Source organism: Thamnophis elegans, chromosome 17, assembly GCF_009769535.1.
Source record: "Thamnophis elegans isolate rThaEle1 chromosome 17, rThaEle1.pri, whole genome shotgun sequence".
Taxonomy (NCBI): domain Eukaryota; kingdom Metazoa; phylum Chordata; class Lepidosauria; order Squamata; family Colubridae; genus Thamnophis; species Thamnophis elegans.
This window is the reverse complement of record NC_045557.1, coordinates 10,704,122-10,719,632: the sequence shown is the minus strand read 5'-3', so window position 1 is coordinate 10,719,632 and position 15,511 is coordinate 10,704,122. Positions and strand designations below refer to the sequence as shown.

Sequence of the window (15,511 nt, the reverse complement as noted above, 5' to 3'; positions counted from 1 at the left end):
TCTTTCCTCACAGATGTCTGGATCTCATTTTGTTTATTCTTGTGCAACTCCGGCTCAAATCAAATTATTCTTCTGACAATTTATTTTCTTTCTTTCTTCTTTCTTCCTTCCTTCCTTCCTTCCTTCTTTCCTTCCTTTTTTTCTTGCTAAGTAAACATAGATATTTTCTGCTCTTGTCACCTCGAGGCTGGATTATTGTAACGCGCTCTACATGGGGCTACCCTTGAAGAGCGTTCGGAGACTGCAGTTAGTTCAGAATGCGGCTGCGTGGGTGATAATGGGTGTGCCTAGGTACACCCACGTTACACCTATCCTCCGTGAGCTGCACTGGCTGCCTATTGGTCTCTGGACTCAATTCAAGGTGTTGGTTATCACCTTTAAAGCCCTACATGCTTAGGGCCAGGATACCTTCAAGATCGCGTGCTGACACATACCTCCCAGCGACCAGTAAGATCACATAGAGTGGGCCTCCTTCGGGTGCCGTCGGCCAAACAATGTCGGCTGGCGGGCCCTCGGAGGAGAGCCTTCTCAGTGGCTGCTCCGACTCTTTGGAACCAGCTCCCCCCGGAAATCCGGACCATACCCACTCTGATGGCCTTCAAGAAAGCCGTAAAAACCTCGCTGTTCCAGCAGGCCTGAGGCTGTTGACCGCACTATTGAGGTCCGGCCCCGACGAGAATGAATTTATGATGGATGATCGTTGTTTTAAACTGTACTGTTTTTATGTTTTTATATTCTGTTGTAAGCAGCCCGGAGTCCTTTGGGATTGGGCGGCATATAAAAGTTTAAATAAATAAATAAATAAATAAATAAATAAAATGATGCGTTTTTCCAGATCCAAGATACCTGGTGTCAAAGTTATGTTAACAAAATAAAGTTGCACTCAAACTGCTGGCTAAATTAAGCAGAATTTAATTTATAAACTATATTGGAACTCTCTTCCTTTTGCTCGCCTACAGATGGACAGCCACACCCACTGTGTGCTCATCCCTCCATCTACTTGACACACTTACCGCGATGGCATAACGTGGTCACGTTCCGTTCCTCGCACTCTTCCAGGGGCATCTTAAAGTTCCTCCCCATCGTGGGACTCCCCATCGGTCAGCACATCATACAGCTTGGTAGCCCCTTCTCTCCCCCTCTTTCAGGGCTGAAGGGCCTCTGTGCTGCGGGCAGAAGCCAGAAAGAAACCAAAACTTTGGGGGGAAAGCTTTTCTGCCTGACAAATCAGTGCCTTGATCCTGGGCTACAGCGTAGATCTCATAAAGCCACAGGTCTGGTTTAGCGATGTGACGAGGTGCCTTGGTAAAATTTGGACCACGTTGTGCATTAAAAGTCTGCTGGTGTGGGAAAACCTTATGGCAAATTTTCAATCAAAGTATCAATTTATCAATTATCAAATAATCAGTCAAAAGCACAAGGAGCTCACCGGTGAGGACAACCTTCATGCACGCATCTAATTTAACAATTGTGAATCTTTGTACAAACTCATCTAAATTGCACTTCTCTACATTTGATAATGCACTGTTTCAAATTTTAGAATTGTCTGCCTGCCTGCGTGCCTGCCCGCCCGCCCCGCCTGCCCGCCCATCCATCCATCCATCCATCCATCCATCCATCCATCCATCCAATCCATCTAATTATCCATCCATCCATCTAATCATCCATCCATCCATCTAGCTAATCCATCTAATCATCCATCCATTCATCTATCTAATCCACCTATCCATCCAATCATCTATCTATCCATCTAATCATCCATCCATCCACCTAGCTATCCATCCATCCATCCATCCACCCACCTACCCACCTATCCATCTAATCATCCATCCATCCATCCATCCATCCATCCATCCATCCATCTCACAGAGGGGCTATATCTTATGAAAACTCTATGGTGAATATTAATGAAGGAAGGAAGAAGTAAGTTTTCTACTGGAAAATTGCTTGTGGAAGCCTTGTACGTTGGGCAAATCCAAGAAGCTTCTTGGGTGAGAAGCAAAACGTCTTCAAAGAAAACCCAGAAAGTCCAGTTGCCTCCTTTGGGACGACAAGGACCTGGAGGACGGAGAATCTCCATAGACTTTCGGCCTTCTCTTTCGCCTCCCAGCACCTACCAGGCCTTGTGGATGGCAGAAGCTGTCCGAGTTTCGAGTCCTTCCTGCCGGCTGATATTTTGGGCAGCTTCGATGACCTCCTCTGCCCGTCTTGTAATCCTCAGGGTCCACTCATGAACCGCAACTTCGCTGTACTGCAAGACTCCAACCTGCGAAGCCATGAGGAAAAGGGACCCTCTTGAGTCTTTGGAAGAACGGAGGGGGTTCAATGAGGCCTCAATCTCATTAAGGCAGCTTGGTCTATGCTAACTTCCCCAATAGCATCTCTTTTCCAGAGATGATGGTGTGGGCTCATGTCCCACTGATAATGAACCTTAAAAGAACCACAAGAAACAATGAAAAAGCAAACTCTGCACTTTGATATGGCCCAAGGGCTACTTTCTCTATATAAAAACGTGTCTGTGTGTGTCTCTGTCTCTGTGTATTCCAGCATAACTCTGGAACGCCTTGAGCAATTTCAACCACAACTTGGTACCAGATGATTTACTCTCCGGAGAAAAATATGGTGGGGGGAACACCCCTAACACCCTTCGGGTGTGTTCTGTTCAGGGGTGAAATGCTGAAGTCTGCTACCAGTTTGGGCGAATTACTAATGGAACCAGTAGTAAAAAAAAATGCTAAAAAAGTTTTTAAAAAGTTCCGACAATCAGTTGTGCGACAATCAGCTGTGCTGCGCAATTTCTAGTGAATATAAGTGCGGCACAGTTGATTGATGCACAGCTGATCGTCGGAACTACCAGTTTGCCTCGAACAGGTAGCATTTCACCCCTGGTTCTTTTAAGATAAAGCCTGTTGTGCCTTAAAGTGGCTTCCACTGTACTGCTGTAAACTGGCTTCTACTGTGCAGCGTGGTAGAGTTGCCTGGCAACAGCTTCACAGTACTCCACAAGGGGGCTCCATCTGATAAGGGGTTAAAGCCAACATTAGAAATTAGGATTGGTCTGGACATTTTCCCCCTATAAATAAATACCCGGGCAACGCTGGATATTGGCTAGTCCAGGGGTCGGCAAACTTAAACACTCAAAGAGCCATTGGACCCATTTCCCACAGAAAGAAACCACCGGGCGCCACAAAGGTCCTAATCGGAAGCCCCTGTTCAATTCTGGAGCTGACCGGAAGTTCAGTTCCCCCACCATAGAGTCTCCTCCTAGAGTACTTTTACTTTTCCTCTATCTGTCCTAACCGAAAGCCCTATCAATTGTGGAGACAACTGGAAAACCCTCCCCTTGCCATAGAGTCTTCTCCTGGCGCACTGTGCTTCTCTGCCCCCTCCCCACCAGAAGCTCCTCTCAAAATTGTGGCGCCGACAGGTGACGGAGCCACAGCAGAGGGAGGAAAGAGCCACATGCGGCTCCAGAGCCGCAGTTTGCTGACCCCTGGGCTAGTCAATAAATAAAGATTGAGACTGAAATAGCAAGCAAAGCTCACCTGGATCTGCTCTGGATCAATGAAAAATTTGCTGAGAATGTTGCTAAGAAAATTCTGCACCTCATACCATGGGTAAATGCTGTTGGAGCCATCCAGGACTATCACAATGTCCATGTAGGTTGAACATCCTGCGCAAAGGGTCAGAGAACAGCGGCAAAGGTCAGACAGTGGCAAAAAGGGATCCTCCAGAGTACAGGAAGTCCTGGACTTACGACAGTCCATTTAGTGACCGTTCAAAGTTACAACGGCACTGAAAAAAGTCTTTTCATGACCCCATAATCCCTTGCGGGGGGTGGAGTTTGGGCAGCCGAATGGAACTGAGTGTTTACTGGCTAGATGCCCTTCCTGTTGCCAATGCGGAGTTATATCCAGCAGATATATTCTCACTGTGCCCAAAGAGAGGGAAATATCTGCCTCTGCCTAAAGATCGAACTCACAGCTTCCTGATTGCGAGGCGAGAGCTCACCCTCTAGGATCCACCGCACCACTCAGTGCTCGGTTTGAAACTGGTGCAATGCAAAATATGTTAGAGCTCTCTTCCATGTTTCCTCCACAGCAAGTCCGCCATCGGAGGGGGGGAAACCCCCCAATGCCGGGATTGTTGGAACAATCCCAGCCATTCTGATGGATTTGGGCCACCACTGGCCATTCCCAGGAGAGTCACGGCACGTGAGGCTTTCTAAAAAACCCAGGATGTGTTTGTAGCCACTTAGGTCATCCCTCCTGTGGAAAGCATGATGGGCCTGACTCACAGGAGGCCAGGGATGACTGTAAAGGGAACCTAGAGCCAGCCGTGAGTGATTGGAGTCCCACCCTCCAGCTTGGCTGGCTGAAAGTCCCTTTGATGAAAGACAAAAGCTTATCCCGCTTCATTTCTACCGTGTTTCCCCCCAAAATAAGAGAGGGTCTTATTTTCTTTTGACCCACGAAATAAGCGCTGGTCTTATTTTCAGGGGGAGGTCCTAGTATTTTTGATGGTGCAGGAGGCGGCGAGCATGGTCACCTCATGGCGGCCCTGCTGTGTTGCATTATTTTGGGGGGGGGAGATCTTATGTTGGCGCATGCGCTCAAAAGCCCAATTGGGCTTATTATCCAGGGAGTTCTTATTTTCGGTGTAAACGGGGTTTCTTAGACATCTTTATTTCCTCTGGGAGGGGCCATTCATCCTCAACCCGTGGCTTTACTCCCAAGTCGCCCGCTGTTCTTTAGCTGTTCCCTTCATCTGGCAGCTCTGCGGCAGGTACACACTGGGAACAGGCTCCAGCTGTTCTTCTGCCCCACTGCTGTCTGACTCTGAAGGCAGTTTGATAACTGTCAGCGGCCCTGGCTCCCTCTCTGCCTCCGACACAGAGCCCTCCTCAGGGCCTTCCCAGAACTCCAGGACTGGTCCATCTTCCCTCCCCAACCCTCCTCACTGTCCGAATCTGGCGGGCCATAAACAGTTTCTAGCACACCACAGAGGAACCTGTAGAATTAGCCGAGGGTGTGTGTTGTCTTCCAAAGTTAACTTCCAAGGAACAAGAGGCCAAACTTACTCTGAGCTGGTTGGGGCAATGTTTTCCATCAGACGGAAAATCTGTCCAAGCTGGTGCACATCCCTGTGCTATACAGGGATGTACCGCATTCTGGACCAGAGGGGAGCGCAGGCCTGGCGGGAAGAGAGACGATCTTTATGGGAACTTGGATGGCTTCAGAGATGGTATTCAGCCAGTTCAGACCAATCACTCGAACCGATAGCGGAAATAGTGGGTGGGCCTGTTCCGCCTGCCCTGGCTCTGCGCTCTCCTATTTAAGCGCGTTTTGAGGATGGTTGCAATGCGCAGAAGGAAGGTGCACAGTTTCGCAATGTGCAAGCATGAAACGGGCAGATAAGCGCGAAGTGGGCATGCATGGGCGAACCGGTGTAGCAAAATGTGAAACCCACCGCTGAGTGGCTTTCCTCGCTGTCTGTGGGGTTGCCCCGCTGGGCCTCCCTTACCTGACTGTAGCCTCCCTTGAGAAGGAGCGTGAACCCGACAAAAGCGCGCCGCCAAAACCGCAGCGAGAAAACCGCAAGATCAAATCGTGCCCACAGCAGCACGCTGAAAAACCGCGCCCACAAAAGCGCGATTAGGGTTAAGGTAAGGGTTCGGTTCAGGGTTAGGGTGAGGGTTAGGGTTATTACGTTGTTTTTGCGTTGTTTGTTGATGGCGCGCTTTTGCAAGCGCACTGTTGTCAGGGCGCTGTTGTGGGCGCGATTTCGACATCGCTGTTTTCTCGCCGCGGTTTTGTCGGCATGCATTTGTCGGTGAACCGAGAAGGAGGGTGCAGAGAGATTTGGGGGGGGGGATGTCCCACAACTGAAAGTCACGTAGTCCCCTTTTGCAACCTTCTGACAACGGGGAAGCCAGATTCACTTAGCAACCATGTTACTTACATCGCCTGCAGTGATTCACTTAACAACTGTGGCAAGAAAGGTCGTGAAGTGGGGTAAAGCTCACTTTAACAAATGTCTCACTTAACAACTGAAACTCTGGGCTCGATTGCAATCATAAATAGAGGACTACCTGTAGAGACTCAGAGTGACGTTACCTTAACAGGTCTTTGGTTAGGACCTGAACTGTTAAGTTTTTAGCAATCCCAGACTGTGAATTGAATTGAAGATTGAATAATAATAATATTGTGGGAAACCCAAAGAGAGGTTAGCCGAGGATTCAGTCTGTTGGGTGAAAGGCAAGCCTTAAAATCATCAGTAGGAAAGTTGAGGGGGAGGACTTGGGGTGAATAATTAGGCATTGAGGAGCCAAAGGCCTCTTGGCAAGGGCTGCCCTAACACTAGCCATGGATCCCAAGATCCAACATCCTGTTTTCCAAATCTGAGCCAATACTTTGGAATGTCACCGAAACGAAACTGGATAAACTTTTTCGCACTCCTGGACAATCCATTAAAAGCGAGAAAGGCAATTGTGGAAAGAGGCTCCCTTGTGAATTGTGCTGCATTTAGAGATGCATCCTACGTGCTCCTTCTCTGGGCCCAATTCAACAGTTCATTGTTCATTTTATTTACTTACTTACTTACTTATTTATTTACTTATTTAATCAAGCATGAATTAAATAACAGATATAAGCATAGACGTGATAGCAATAGCAATAGCAGTTAGACTTATATACCGCTTCATAGGGCTTTCAGCCCTCTCTAAGCGCTTTACAGAGTCAGCATATTGCCCCCACAGTCTGGGTCCTCATTTTACCCACCTCGAAGGATGGAAGGCTGAGTCGACCTTGAGCCGGTGAGATTAGAACCGCCGAACTGCAGATAACAGTCAGCTGAAGTGGCTGCAGTACAGCACTCTAACCACTGCGCCACCTCGGCTCTTTATGATTATGAATACATGAAATGAATAGGAATACAAGAGAAAATTAGGACAGGGACGGAAGGCACGCCTTGTGCACGCCCCTTAAAGACCTCTTGGGATTGGGGTGAGGTTGACAGTAGACAGTGTGAGGTTGAAGTTTTGGGGGTATGGGGAAGAAACCACAGTGTCAGGTAGAGCATTCCAGGCATTGACCACTCTGTTGCTGAAGTCATATTTTCTGCAATCAAGTTCAAAGCTCATTATTTATTTAAACAGTCCATCAATCAGAATGGAGTTGGAAGGGACCTTGGAGGTCTTCTAGTCCAACCCCCGCTGCTCAACCAGGGACCTTCTACCATTCCTGACAGATGGCAGTCCAGTCTCTTCTTGAAAGCCTCCAGGGATGGAGCTCCCACAACTTCCGAAGGCAACTTCTGTTCCACTGGTTAACTGCTTCTCACTGTCAGGAAATTCCTCCTTATTTCCAGGTTGAATCTCTCCTTGATTAATTTCCATCTATTATTTCTTGTCCTGGCTCTTGGTGCTTTGGAAAATAGCTTGACTTCTTCCTCTCTGTGGCAGCCTCTCAAATATTGGATACTCATGTCTCCCCTGGTCCTTCTTTCCTTTAGACCAGCTATGACTTCAACCATTCATATGACCTTCAGAGTACTAGCCAGATAACTGCAATGAATATAAATCCTCCCATTCCTCACCATTCTGTCAGAACTGAAGTAGCTTCTTGGATGAGAAGTGAAATGTTTTGAGGGGGGGAAAAACCAAAGCCTTTGAAAAACATCTTTGGGGTATTCGCAATGTTATTTGCTTTGTCATTTAGGACCATGACAGCAGCGTTCCGATATCTCAGGGGTTGCCACAAAGAAGAGGGAGTCAAGACATTCTCCAAAGCACCCAGGGCAGGAAAAGAAGCAATGGATGGAAACTAATCAAGGAGAGAAGCAACTCAGAACTCAGGAGAAACTTCCTGACAGTCAGAACAATCAATCAGTGGAACAGAAGTTGCCTCCAGAGGTTGTGAATGCTCCATCACTGGAAGTTTTCAAGAAGAGATTAGATATCATTGGTCTGAAGTGGTGTAGGGTTTCCTGCTTAAGCAGGGGGTTGGACTAGAAGACCTCCAAAGTCCTTTCCAACTCTTGTTATTCTGTTATTTCAGTCTAGATTTTTAGATATTGTAAAGCTGGGCAAACTCAGCTTATTGATTATTATCCATCAGTCAGAATACTATGGGGCAAATAGGCCGCTCCAGCAACAAGGTTGAACACGTTGTGTGAACAGTTTACATTTATAACAGAAATGTGTCCAACTCATTCTGTTCTACTCGAGGCTGTTCTTCCAGCGACCTGGTGAAGCCTCACCATTTAATGGGTTGGCAACTGAAATTCCTGCAGCAGAGTTCGCTTTTTATAGCTCTTGTTCTTTTTTTTCTTTCTAAATGTGGTTGGGTATGTGCTTTATTTAAAAGAAGAAAGAAAAACATAGCATGGAGAGTGCTTACCACAAACCCGTCATCTTTGTTAGCGATCAGCGTCATCCCAAAATGCATGTTTTTAATTTGCCTGGAAATATTCCGCAGACTCATGTCACCTAGTTGGGATCAGAACGGGGGGGGGGGGGGGGGGGGAAGGAAGGAAAGGAGAGGAAAAAGGAGGGAGTGGAAAAAAGGAAAATGCAATTGTTGGATAACGCTGAAAAGTGCATCTATCATGCTTTCTAGCAGGGACACGGTGGCTCAGTGGCTAAGACGCTGAGCTTGTCGATCAGAAGATCGGCAGTTCAGCGGTTCGAATCCCTAGCGCTGCATAATGGAGTGAGCTCCTGTGACTTGTCCCAGCTTCTGCCACCTAGCAGTTCGAAAGCATGTAAAAAATGCAAGTAGAACAATAGGGACCACCTTTGGTGGGAAGGAACAGTATTTCAGGTGCGTTCAGCATTTAGTCGTGCCGGCCACATGACCACGGAGATACGTCTTTGGACAGTGCTGGGCTCTTCGGCTTTGAAATGGGGATGAGCACCGCCCCCTAGAGTCGGGAACGACTAGCACATATGTGCAAGGGGAACCTTTACCTTTACCTATCATCCTTTCTCCTATATAATTACTGATGTGCTTCAACCTGTCTGATTTTAGCCCCCTCCGCCTATCTGCTTCACTCCACGAATTTGATTCCTTTTAGTTTTGCTCACCACACTATAAAAAAGATTTTAAAACTCTAGAAAGAGTGCAGAGAAGAGCAACCAGGATGATGAGGGCCCTGGAGGCTAAAACAGACGATGAACGGTTGCAGGAACTGGGCCTGGCCAGTCTAGGAAAGAAAGGACCAGGGGAGACTGGAGAGCATCTTCCAATATTTGAGGGGCTGCCACAGAGAGGAAGAGGGGAGTCAAGCTATTCTCCAAGGCCAGACAAGGAATAATGGATGGAAATTGAATGAGGAAGATTCATCAACCTAGAAATAAGAGGAATTTTCTGACAGGGAGAACAATCAACCCATGGGACAGAAGTTGCTTTTGGAAGTTGAGCTTCATCCCTGGAGGCTTTCAAGAAGAGACTGGACTGTCATCTGTCCAGAAATAGTTGTAGAGTGTTCTGCTTGGGCAAGGTTGGACTAGATGACCTACAAGGTCCCTTCCAACTCTCTAATTCTGTACTCAATAGTTGCCCCCCCCACACACAAAAAATGAAGGAGATTTCAAGGCACAAAGCCCTGGAAGGGTTGGGGATGGGGTGGGTGGGTGGGTGGGTGGGTGGGGGATGATTGCAGCCTATGTGCAAAGAGCCTGACACTGTTGATCACAGCTATGAGTCAACAGGAGGAGGCAGCTGCTAAAAAAAGCAAAGACATTTTTAGTTAATTTCCAATTCATAGGAAGAAATAATTCCACAGTTTTCTGCCTTGGTCAAAACCCCACCTCCACTTCTGAGCACCACATTTTAAAGAAGCAGCTGCACGAAGGCATAAAACCTTGAAACAGAAAAATGTCCTAAGAGCAGTGTGTCAGCACAGCTGTAGTGAGGGGGCTCTCCCTTATTAGCTGATTAGAGATTAGGGGATGCTTGGGTGGGTCACGGAGGGGAGCCCACTTAAATCCAAGGTTCGAACCTCTCTCCTTCCCTTTTGGAGTTAGGAAGCCCCCCCCCCCTGCCCCTCCTTTTGAAGGAGATGCCTACTCAGTGCTACAAAAGATTAGCACTGAATAATAGAATAACACAGTTGGACGGGACCTTGGAGGTCTTCTACTCCATTACTGGGCTGGCCCTAGAGTGGAGTGGGAATGGAGATTTTGCAGTATCCTTCCCAGACCACGCCCACCAAGCCACACCACGCCCACCACACCCACCAAGTCACACCCACCAAGCTACACCACACCCACCAAGCCACGCCACAGAACCAGTAGTAAAAAAAATGAATTTCACCACTGCTCTGAATGCATATGGTGGAGGGTTCAAAATGTGTACCTATATTGACTTTAGTGCATGTTGATTTTTCCTCTCTCCCACAATGCACTTGTAAGACATCACCTTTCCGTCTTCTTCGGTTCCGTCCCAAGGGCGCCCACCAACATCCTATTGAAAGAAGCATCTGGGTTAGAAAGACTTGATGAAATTAAACCTCATCCAAAACTAGAAATAAATCAACATGAGGCACACTGGGCAAACACAAGAGGATTAAAATGGGAGGAATTTCTTCTTCTTCTTTTTCTTTTTCTTTTTCTTCTTCTTCTTCTTCTTCTTTCTTCTTCTTCTTCTTCTCTTCTTCTTCTTCTTCTTCGTCTTCTTCTTCTTCTTCTTCTCTTCTTCTTCTTCTTCTTCTTCGTCTTCTTCTTCCCCATCCTCCTCTTCTCCTTCCTCCCTTCTCCTCTATCTATCTATCTATCTATCTATCGATCTATCTATCTATCTATCTATCAATCATCTATCCATCCATCCATCCAGCTACACACACACACACACACACACACACACACAACTGTGTGTACCAGATAACTCTAGAACATCTTGTGCAATTTCAACCAAACTTGGTACACTTCTGCGTCATCATCATCCTCCTCCTCCTATATATAAAAATGGCTCTGAGTGTGTGTGTGTGTGTGTGTGTGTGTGTGTGTGTGTGTTCCAGCATAACTCTGGAATGCCTCGAGCAATTTTAACCAAACTTAGTACGCAGATGACTTACTCTCTGGAAACAAATACTGTGGGGTTGGGGTGGTAAGACACCCCTAACACCCCTTGGGGGGGGTGTTCTGTTAAGATACAGCCTGTTGTGCCTTCAATGGCTTCTACTGTAACTGCCATAAAATGGCTGTACACACGTACAGCACAGTGGAATTGCCATGGTAATGGCTTCACAGTACTCCACAAAGGGGCTCCCTCTGGAAAAGGGAGAACATCCAAGATTAGAAATTATGTTTGGTCCGTACATTTTCACCCTATAAATAAATACGGGTTATGCGGCTACTCCACTATAAAATTGCAATTGTACCATGAAAACTATAATCTGGGGACACCCAGAAGGGACGCCCCCCCCCCAACCCATTTCTCAGGTCGGCAGGCAGAGAGGGCTCTTAAATGAGCCTAGGTCACTCATGTAGGCGTGTTTCATGTTGGATTTTGGACCAGCCCGTGAGAATAAAAGAGAACGAAGTTTTTGAACAGCTTGATCTGTTTTCACATGTGCACAAGAAGATAATCCAGACATACCTCCCCATTTCTACAAATTCACCATCCAAACATATTGTCTTTTCATTTGCAATTCTCCTGATCCTTTCATTGCTGCCAAAATGTAACCCACGTATTCCTCCTGGCTTCCAGTAACAAGACACATTTATTTATCTTAGGGAGAAAAAGGTATGCCTTGATGAAAACTGTGGGGTTTTGGTTGTTGTTGTTGTTCATTTGCGTGGGATCTCTTTGGTTACAACTGCAACATTTGTGTTCTGCCTAGGCTTCCTGTGACAGTAAAAAAGCACATGCTTAGTCCCAAAAAACCCTTTTTTAATTTCAACAGCTGTGAATTATGTTCATTCACAGCCCGTAAGAGTCACAATAGTTTGTAAAGAGTCCGACAGAAGTCTGCCAAAGTCTTTCAGGATAAAGCTGATAAGCAACCACCTTTATCTCCCTTGAAACGCTGCCAAAGACCTAATGGGCATTAGCTTTGCAAGGCTACAGAGAGCAGAGTGTCAAAACGGAGTTTCAGAGTTTAAAACCGACCAGAATGAACAAAGTTGCTTCCTGCCTCCTCCTTTAACGTCTTATGGGAGGGGGCCAATCATCTCCAAGCCTTACTCCCGAGTCACTCCTTTTGTCTGTTCTTGCCTTCTGGCAGCTCTACACATGTGCACACTGGGAACAGGCCCCAGCTGTGCAGAGCTGCCAGGAGAAGGGAACAGTTTAGGAACAAGGGCTGACTCATGAGTAAAGCTGGCAGATTACTGTAACGCGCTCTACATGGGGCTGCCCTTGAAGAGTGTTCGAAGACTTCAGCTGGTCCAGAACGCAGCTGCGCGAGCGATTGTGGGTGCACCCAGGTACACCCACGTCACACCTATCCTCCGCGAGCTGCACTGGCTACCCATTAGTCTCCGGACCCGCTTCAAGATGCTGGTCGTTACCTATAAAGCCCTACATGGCATCGGACCTGGGTACCTGAGAGACCGCCTCCTGCCAATTACCTCCCATAGACCGATTAGATCTCACAGGTTAGGTCTTCTCCGGATTCCATCTGCCAGCCAATGTCGGCTGGCGACTCCCTGGGGAAGAGCCTTCTCTGTCGCAGCTCCAGCTCTCTGGAACGATCTCCCCGTGGAGATCCGGACCCTTACTATCCTCCCGGCCTTCCGCAAAGCTTTTAAGTCCTGCTGCTCCAGCAGGCCTGGGGCTTTCGAAATATCCAGCCCACGGAAACTGTGACTGTTGTGTATTTTAAAGTGTTGTTTTGTTTATTTATCCCCTTCCCTTGTTTATTGTAAGCCGCCCGGAGTCCTTCGGGAGTGGGCGGCATACAAGACCAATAAACATAAACATAAACATCAAACATCAAAGCCACAGGTGGACGGTGAATGGCCCCCTCCCATAGGGAATAAAGAGGAGCGAAAGGGGAGGGGAGTTTGCAGGAGAGAATTAGTTCAATTCATTCAGGTGAAGATCTGCTCCTGACTTCTTGCCAAGGAATTGCTGCTACAGCGTGGAGTTTGGAAGATATCGGCCTGGCAGCTCCCCAAGCCTGATAAAGGTCTGTAGTTGTGGAATCTCTCAAAAGACTGTTGGCCGGGACTTTGCTGGAGAGGAATTCCCTTTAACCTAAATAAAAGAGGTTTTATCAGGACGAGGAGTCGGCTTCGTGCTTTTGGGAAGCCTGGGTCAGAAAAGGGCCTTTTTCTCATCTGCTGGACACTAAACTTCGATTTTCTTCCCCTGCAGATCCCGTCTTCAAGCTGAACACCAGGTTCCCGCCAGCTTGTTCCTGTGATTTCCTACTATGTGACTCATCCCATTTCCTGCCCCATCTGCGGAACCCATTCATCAGCTCCATCTTAAACCTTGCGGCTTTTTGCCACAGTGGGACAGCTGCCCAAACGGCCTCCAAGCATATTTCCTGCTCTGGATTGATCTTTGGATCCAGATCACCGGTTGGGAGCCGTTGCTGCGTGCTCTCCCACCTGCGTTCATCCTTAAATTATTTCCAGAGGGAAGGTTGCCAGTTGTTCCGTTGTACTTGATTAAATGTTTCCCAGAACAGCTGGTGTTTGACTGGGGAAATCCGCAAGACAACTCAAGAGTGTCCGTCATGATTCAAAAAGCAGAACTGAAGGTTGTCGAATGCCCCAAAAATTGGATGGCAGGAAAATTCGAAGTGCATTTTCAGTAAGTGACAAAGAGCTACTCCGATCAATCAGAGTAGAGCTGTAAGGGACCTTGGAGGTCTTCTAGTCCAACCCACCCCCCCCTGCTCAAACAGGAAACCCTATTAACAAATGTTTCACTTAACCACAGAAATTTTGGGCTCATTTGTGGTTGTAATACGCGGACTAACTTTATTCCACGCATTTGATAGTCCACAAGAGTTCACTGGCTTTTGCGTCTTTGAAATATTGTAAGTGTTTTTATTGTTGACTAGCCGATAACCCGGCGTTGCCCAGGTATTTTTATTTATAGGGGGAAAATGTCTGGACCAAAGGTAATTTCTAATGTTGGCTTTTCCCCCTTACCAGAGGAGAGTACCCTTGTGGAGTACTGGGAAGCCGTTACCATGGCAACTCCGCTGCGCTTTACAGTAGAAGCCATTTTACAGCACAACAGGCTGCATCTTACAGAACACAGACCCCGAGGGGTGTTAGGGGTGTCTTAAATCCCACAGTATTTGTTTCCAGAGAGTAAGTCATCTGTGTACCAAGTTTGGATGAAATTGCACGAGATGTTCCAGAGTTAGCCTGGCACATACAGTTGTCTGTGTGTATGTGCATCCGTGCGTGTGTGGGTGTAGATGGATGGATGATGGATGGATGGATGGATGGGTAGGATAGGATAGGATAGGATAGGATAGGATAGGATAGGATAGGATAGGACAGGACTGGACTGGACTGGACTGGACTAGACTAGACTAGACAGATAGATAGACAGACAGACAGATAGATATGGATGGGGAGGAGGAAGAGAAGGAGGAGGAGGGAGAGGGAGAGCGAGAGGGAGAAGGAGACGAAGGAGAAGGAGAAGGAGAAGGAGAAGGAGAAGAAGAAGAAGAAGAAGAAGAAGAAGAAAGAAGAAGAAGGAGAAGGAGTAGAAGAAGAAGAAGAAAGAAGAAGAAGAAGAAGATTCTTGGGTGTAGGGAGGACAGAAAACCAATAACAACAACCAAAAGAATAAAACCAAAAAAAAAAGCTGCAGGGACTCACCATTTTTGCCCTTGAGCTGTGAACTGCAGGACTTTGTAGCCGAACTGGGCTTCCTGAGGCCCACGAAAGATCTGAGGTCTCCTCACTCAATGTTAAAGCAGATGATCCGACCTTGAGGGAGGGAAAAAAAGACACCCGCCGCCATTTTCTTTTCCTTTCACGCACAACAGGAGACACTAATTCAGTTTTAGAGGGGCATCGGAAGGGAATGCATTTACGCATTGTTTGCAATGTGCAAAGTGAGTGGGTCAAGCTTAGCAGCTTCCCAAAAGCTAAACGGGAGGACTGGGTTAGTTCTTGAATCTGGGCTAGAAGGAGAAGTCGAAGAAAAAGAATCTGGAAGAAGAAAATGGCAGAGATACGTCCATGAAGTAACCGGGATTCAAACTCATTGATTTTTTTTTTTCCTGAACCCAAACACTTTTGGGTGAAACTTTCGCTCTTTCTCTATCCCACGTTACACCTATCCTCCGCGAGCTGCACTGGCTTCCGATTGGTCTCCGGATACGCTTCAAAGTGCTAGTCGTAACTTATAAAGCCCTTCATGGTATTGGACCTGGGTACTTGAGAGACCGTCTGCTGCCAATTACCTCCCAAAAACCCGTTAGATCACACAGGGTCGGCCTCCTCCGGGTTCCGTCCACCAGCCAATGCCACCTGGCTACTACCCGGGGGAGGGCCTTCTCTGTGGCAGCTCCTGCCCTTTGGAACGAACTC

General features: G+C 47.3%; 1 protein-coding gene across 1 annotated transcript in view; it reads right to left on the bottom strand.

Annotated features, from left to right (window-relative positions):
- The window catches only part of ITGA10 (integrin subunit alpha 10), a 48,032-nt gene extending 37,597 nt beyond the window's left edge, over positions 1-10,435 (bottom strand). The window contains 6 exon segments of the mRNA XM_032234324.1: positions 2,118-2,266; positions 3,546-3,673; positions 5,132-5,169; positions 5,171-5,193; positions 8,400-8,488; positions 10,359-10,435. Coding sequence (XP_032090215.1) covers positions 2,118-2,266; positions 3,546-3,673; positions 5,132-5,169; positions 5,171-5,193; positions 8,400-8,483 — 422 coding nt within the window. The 5' untranslated portion in view covers positions 8,484-8,488; positions 10,359-10,435.
- Positions 10,436-15,511: the final 5,076 nt, after the last annotated feature.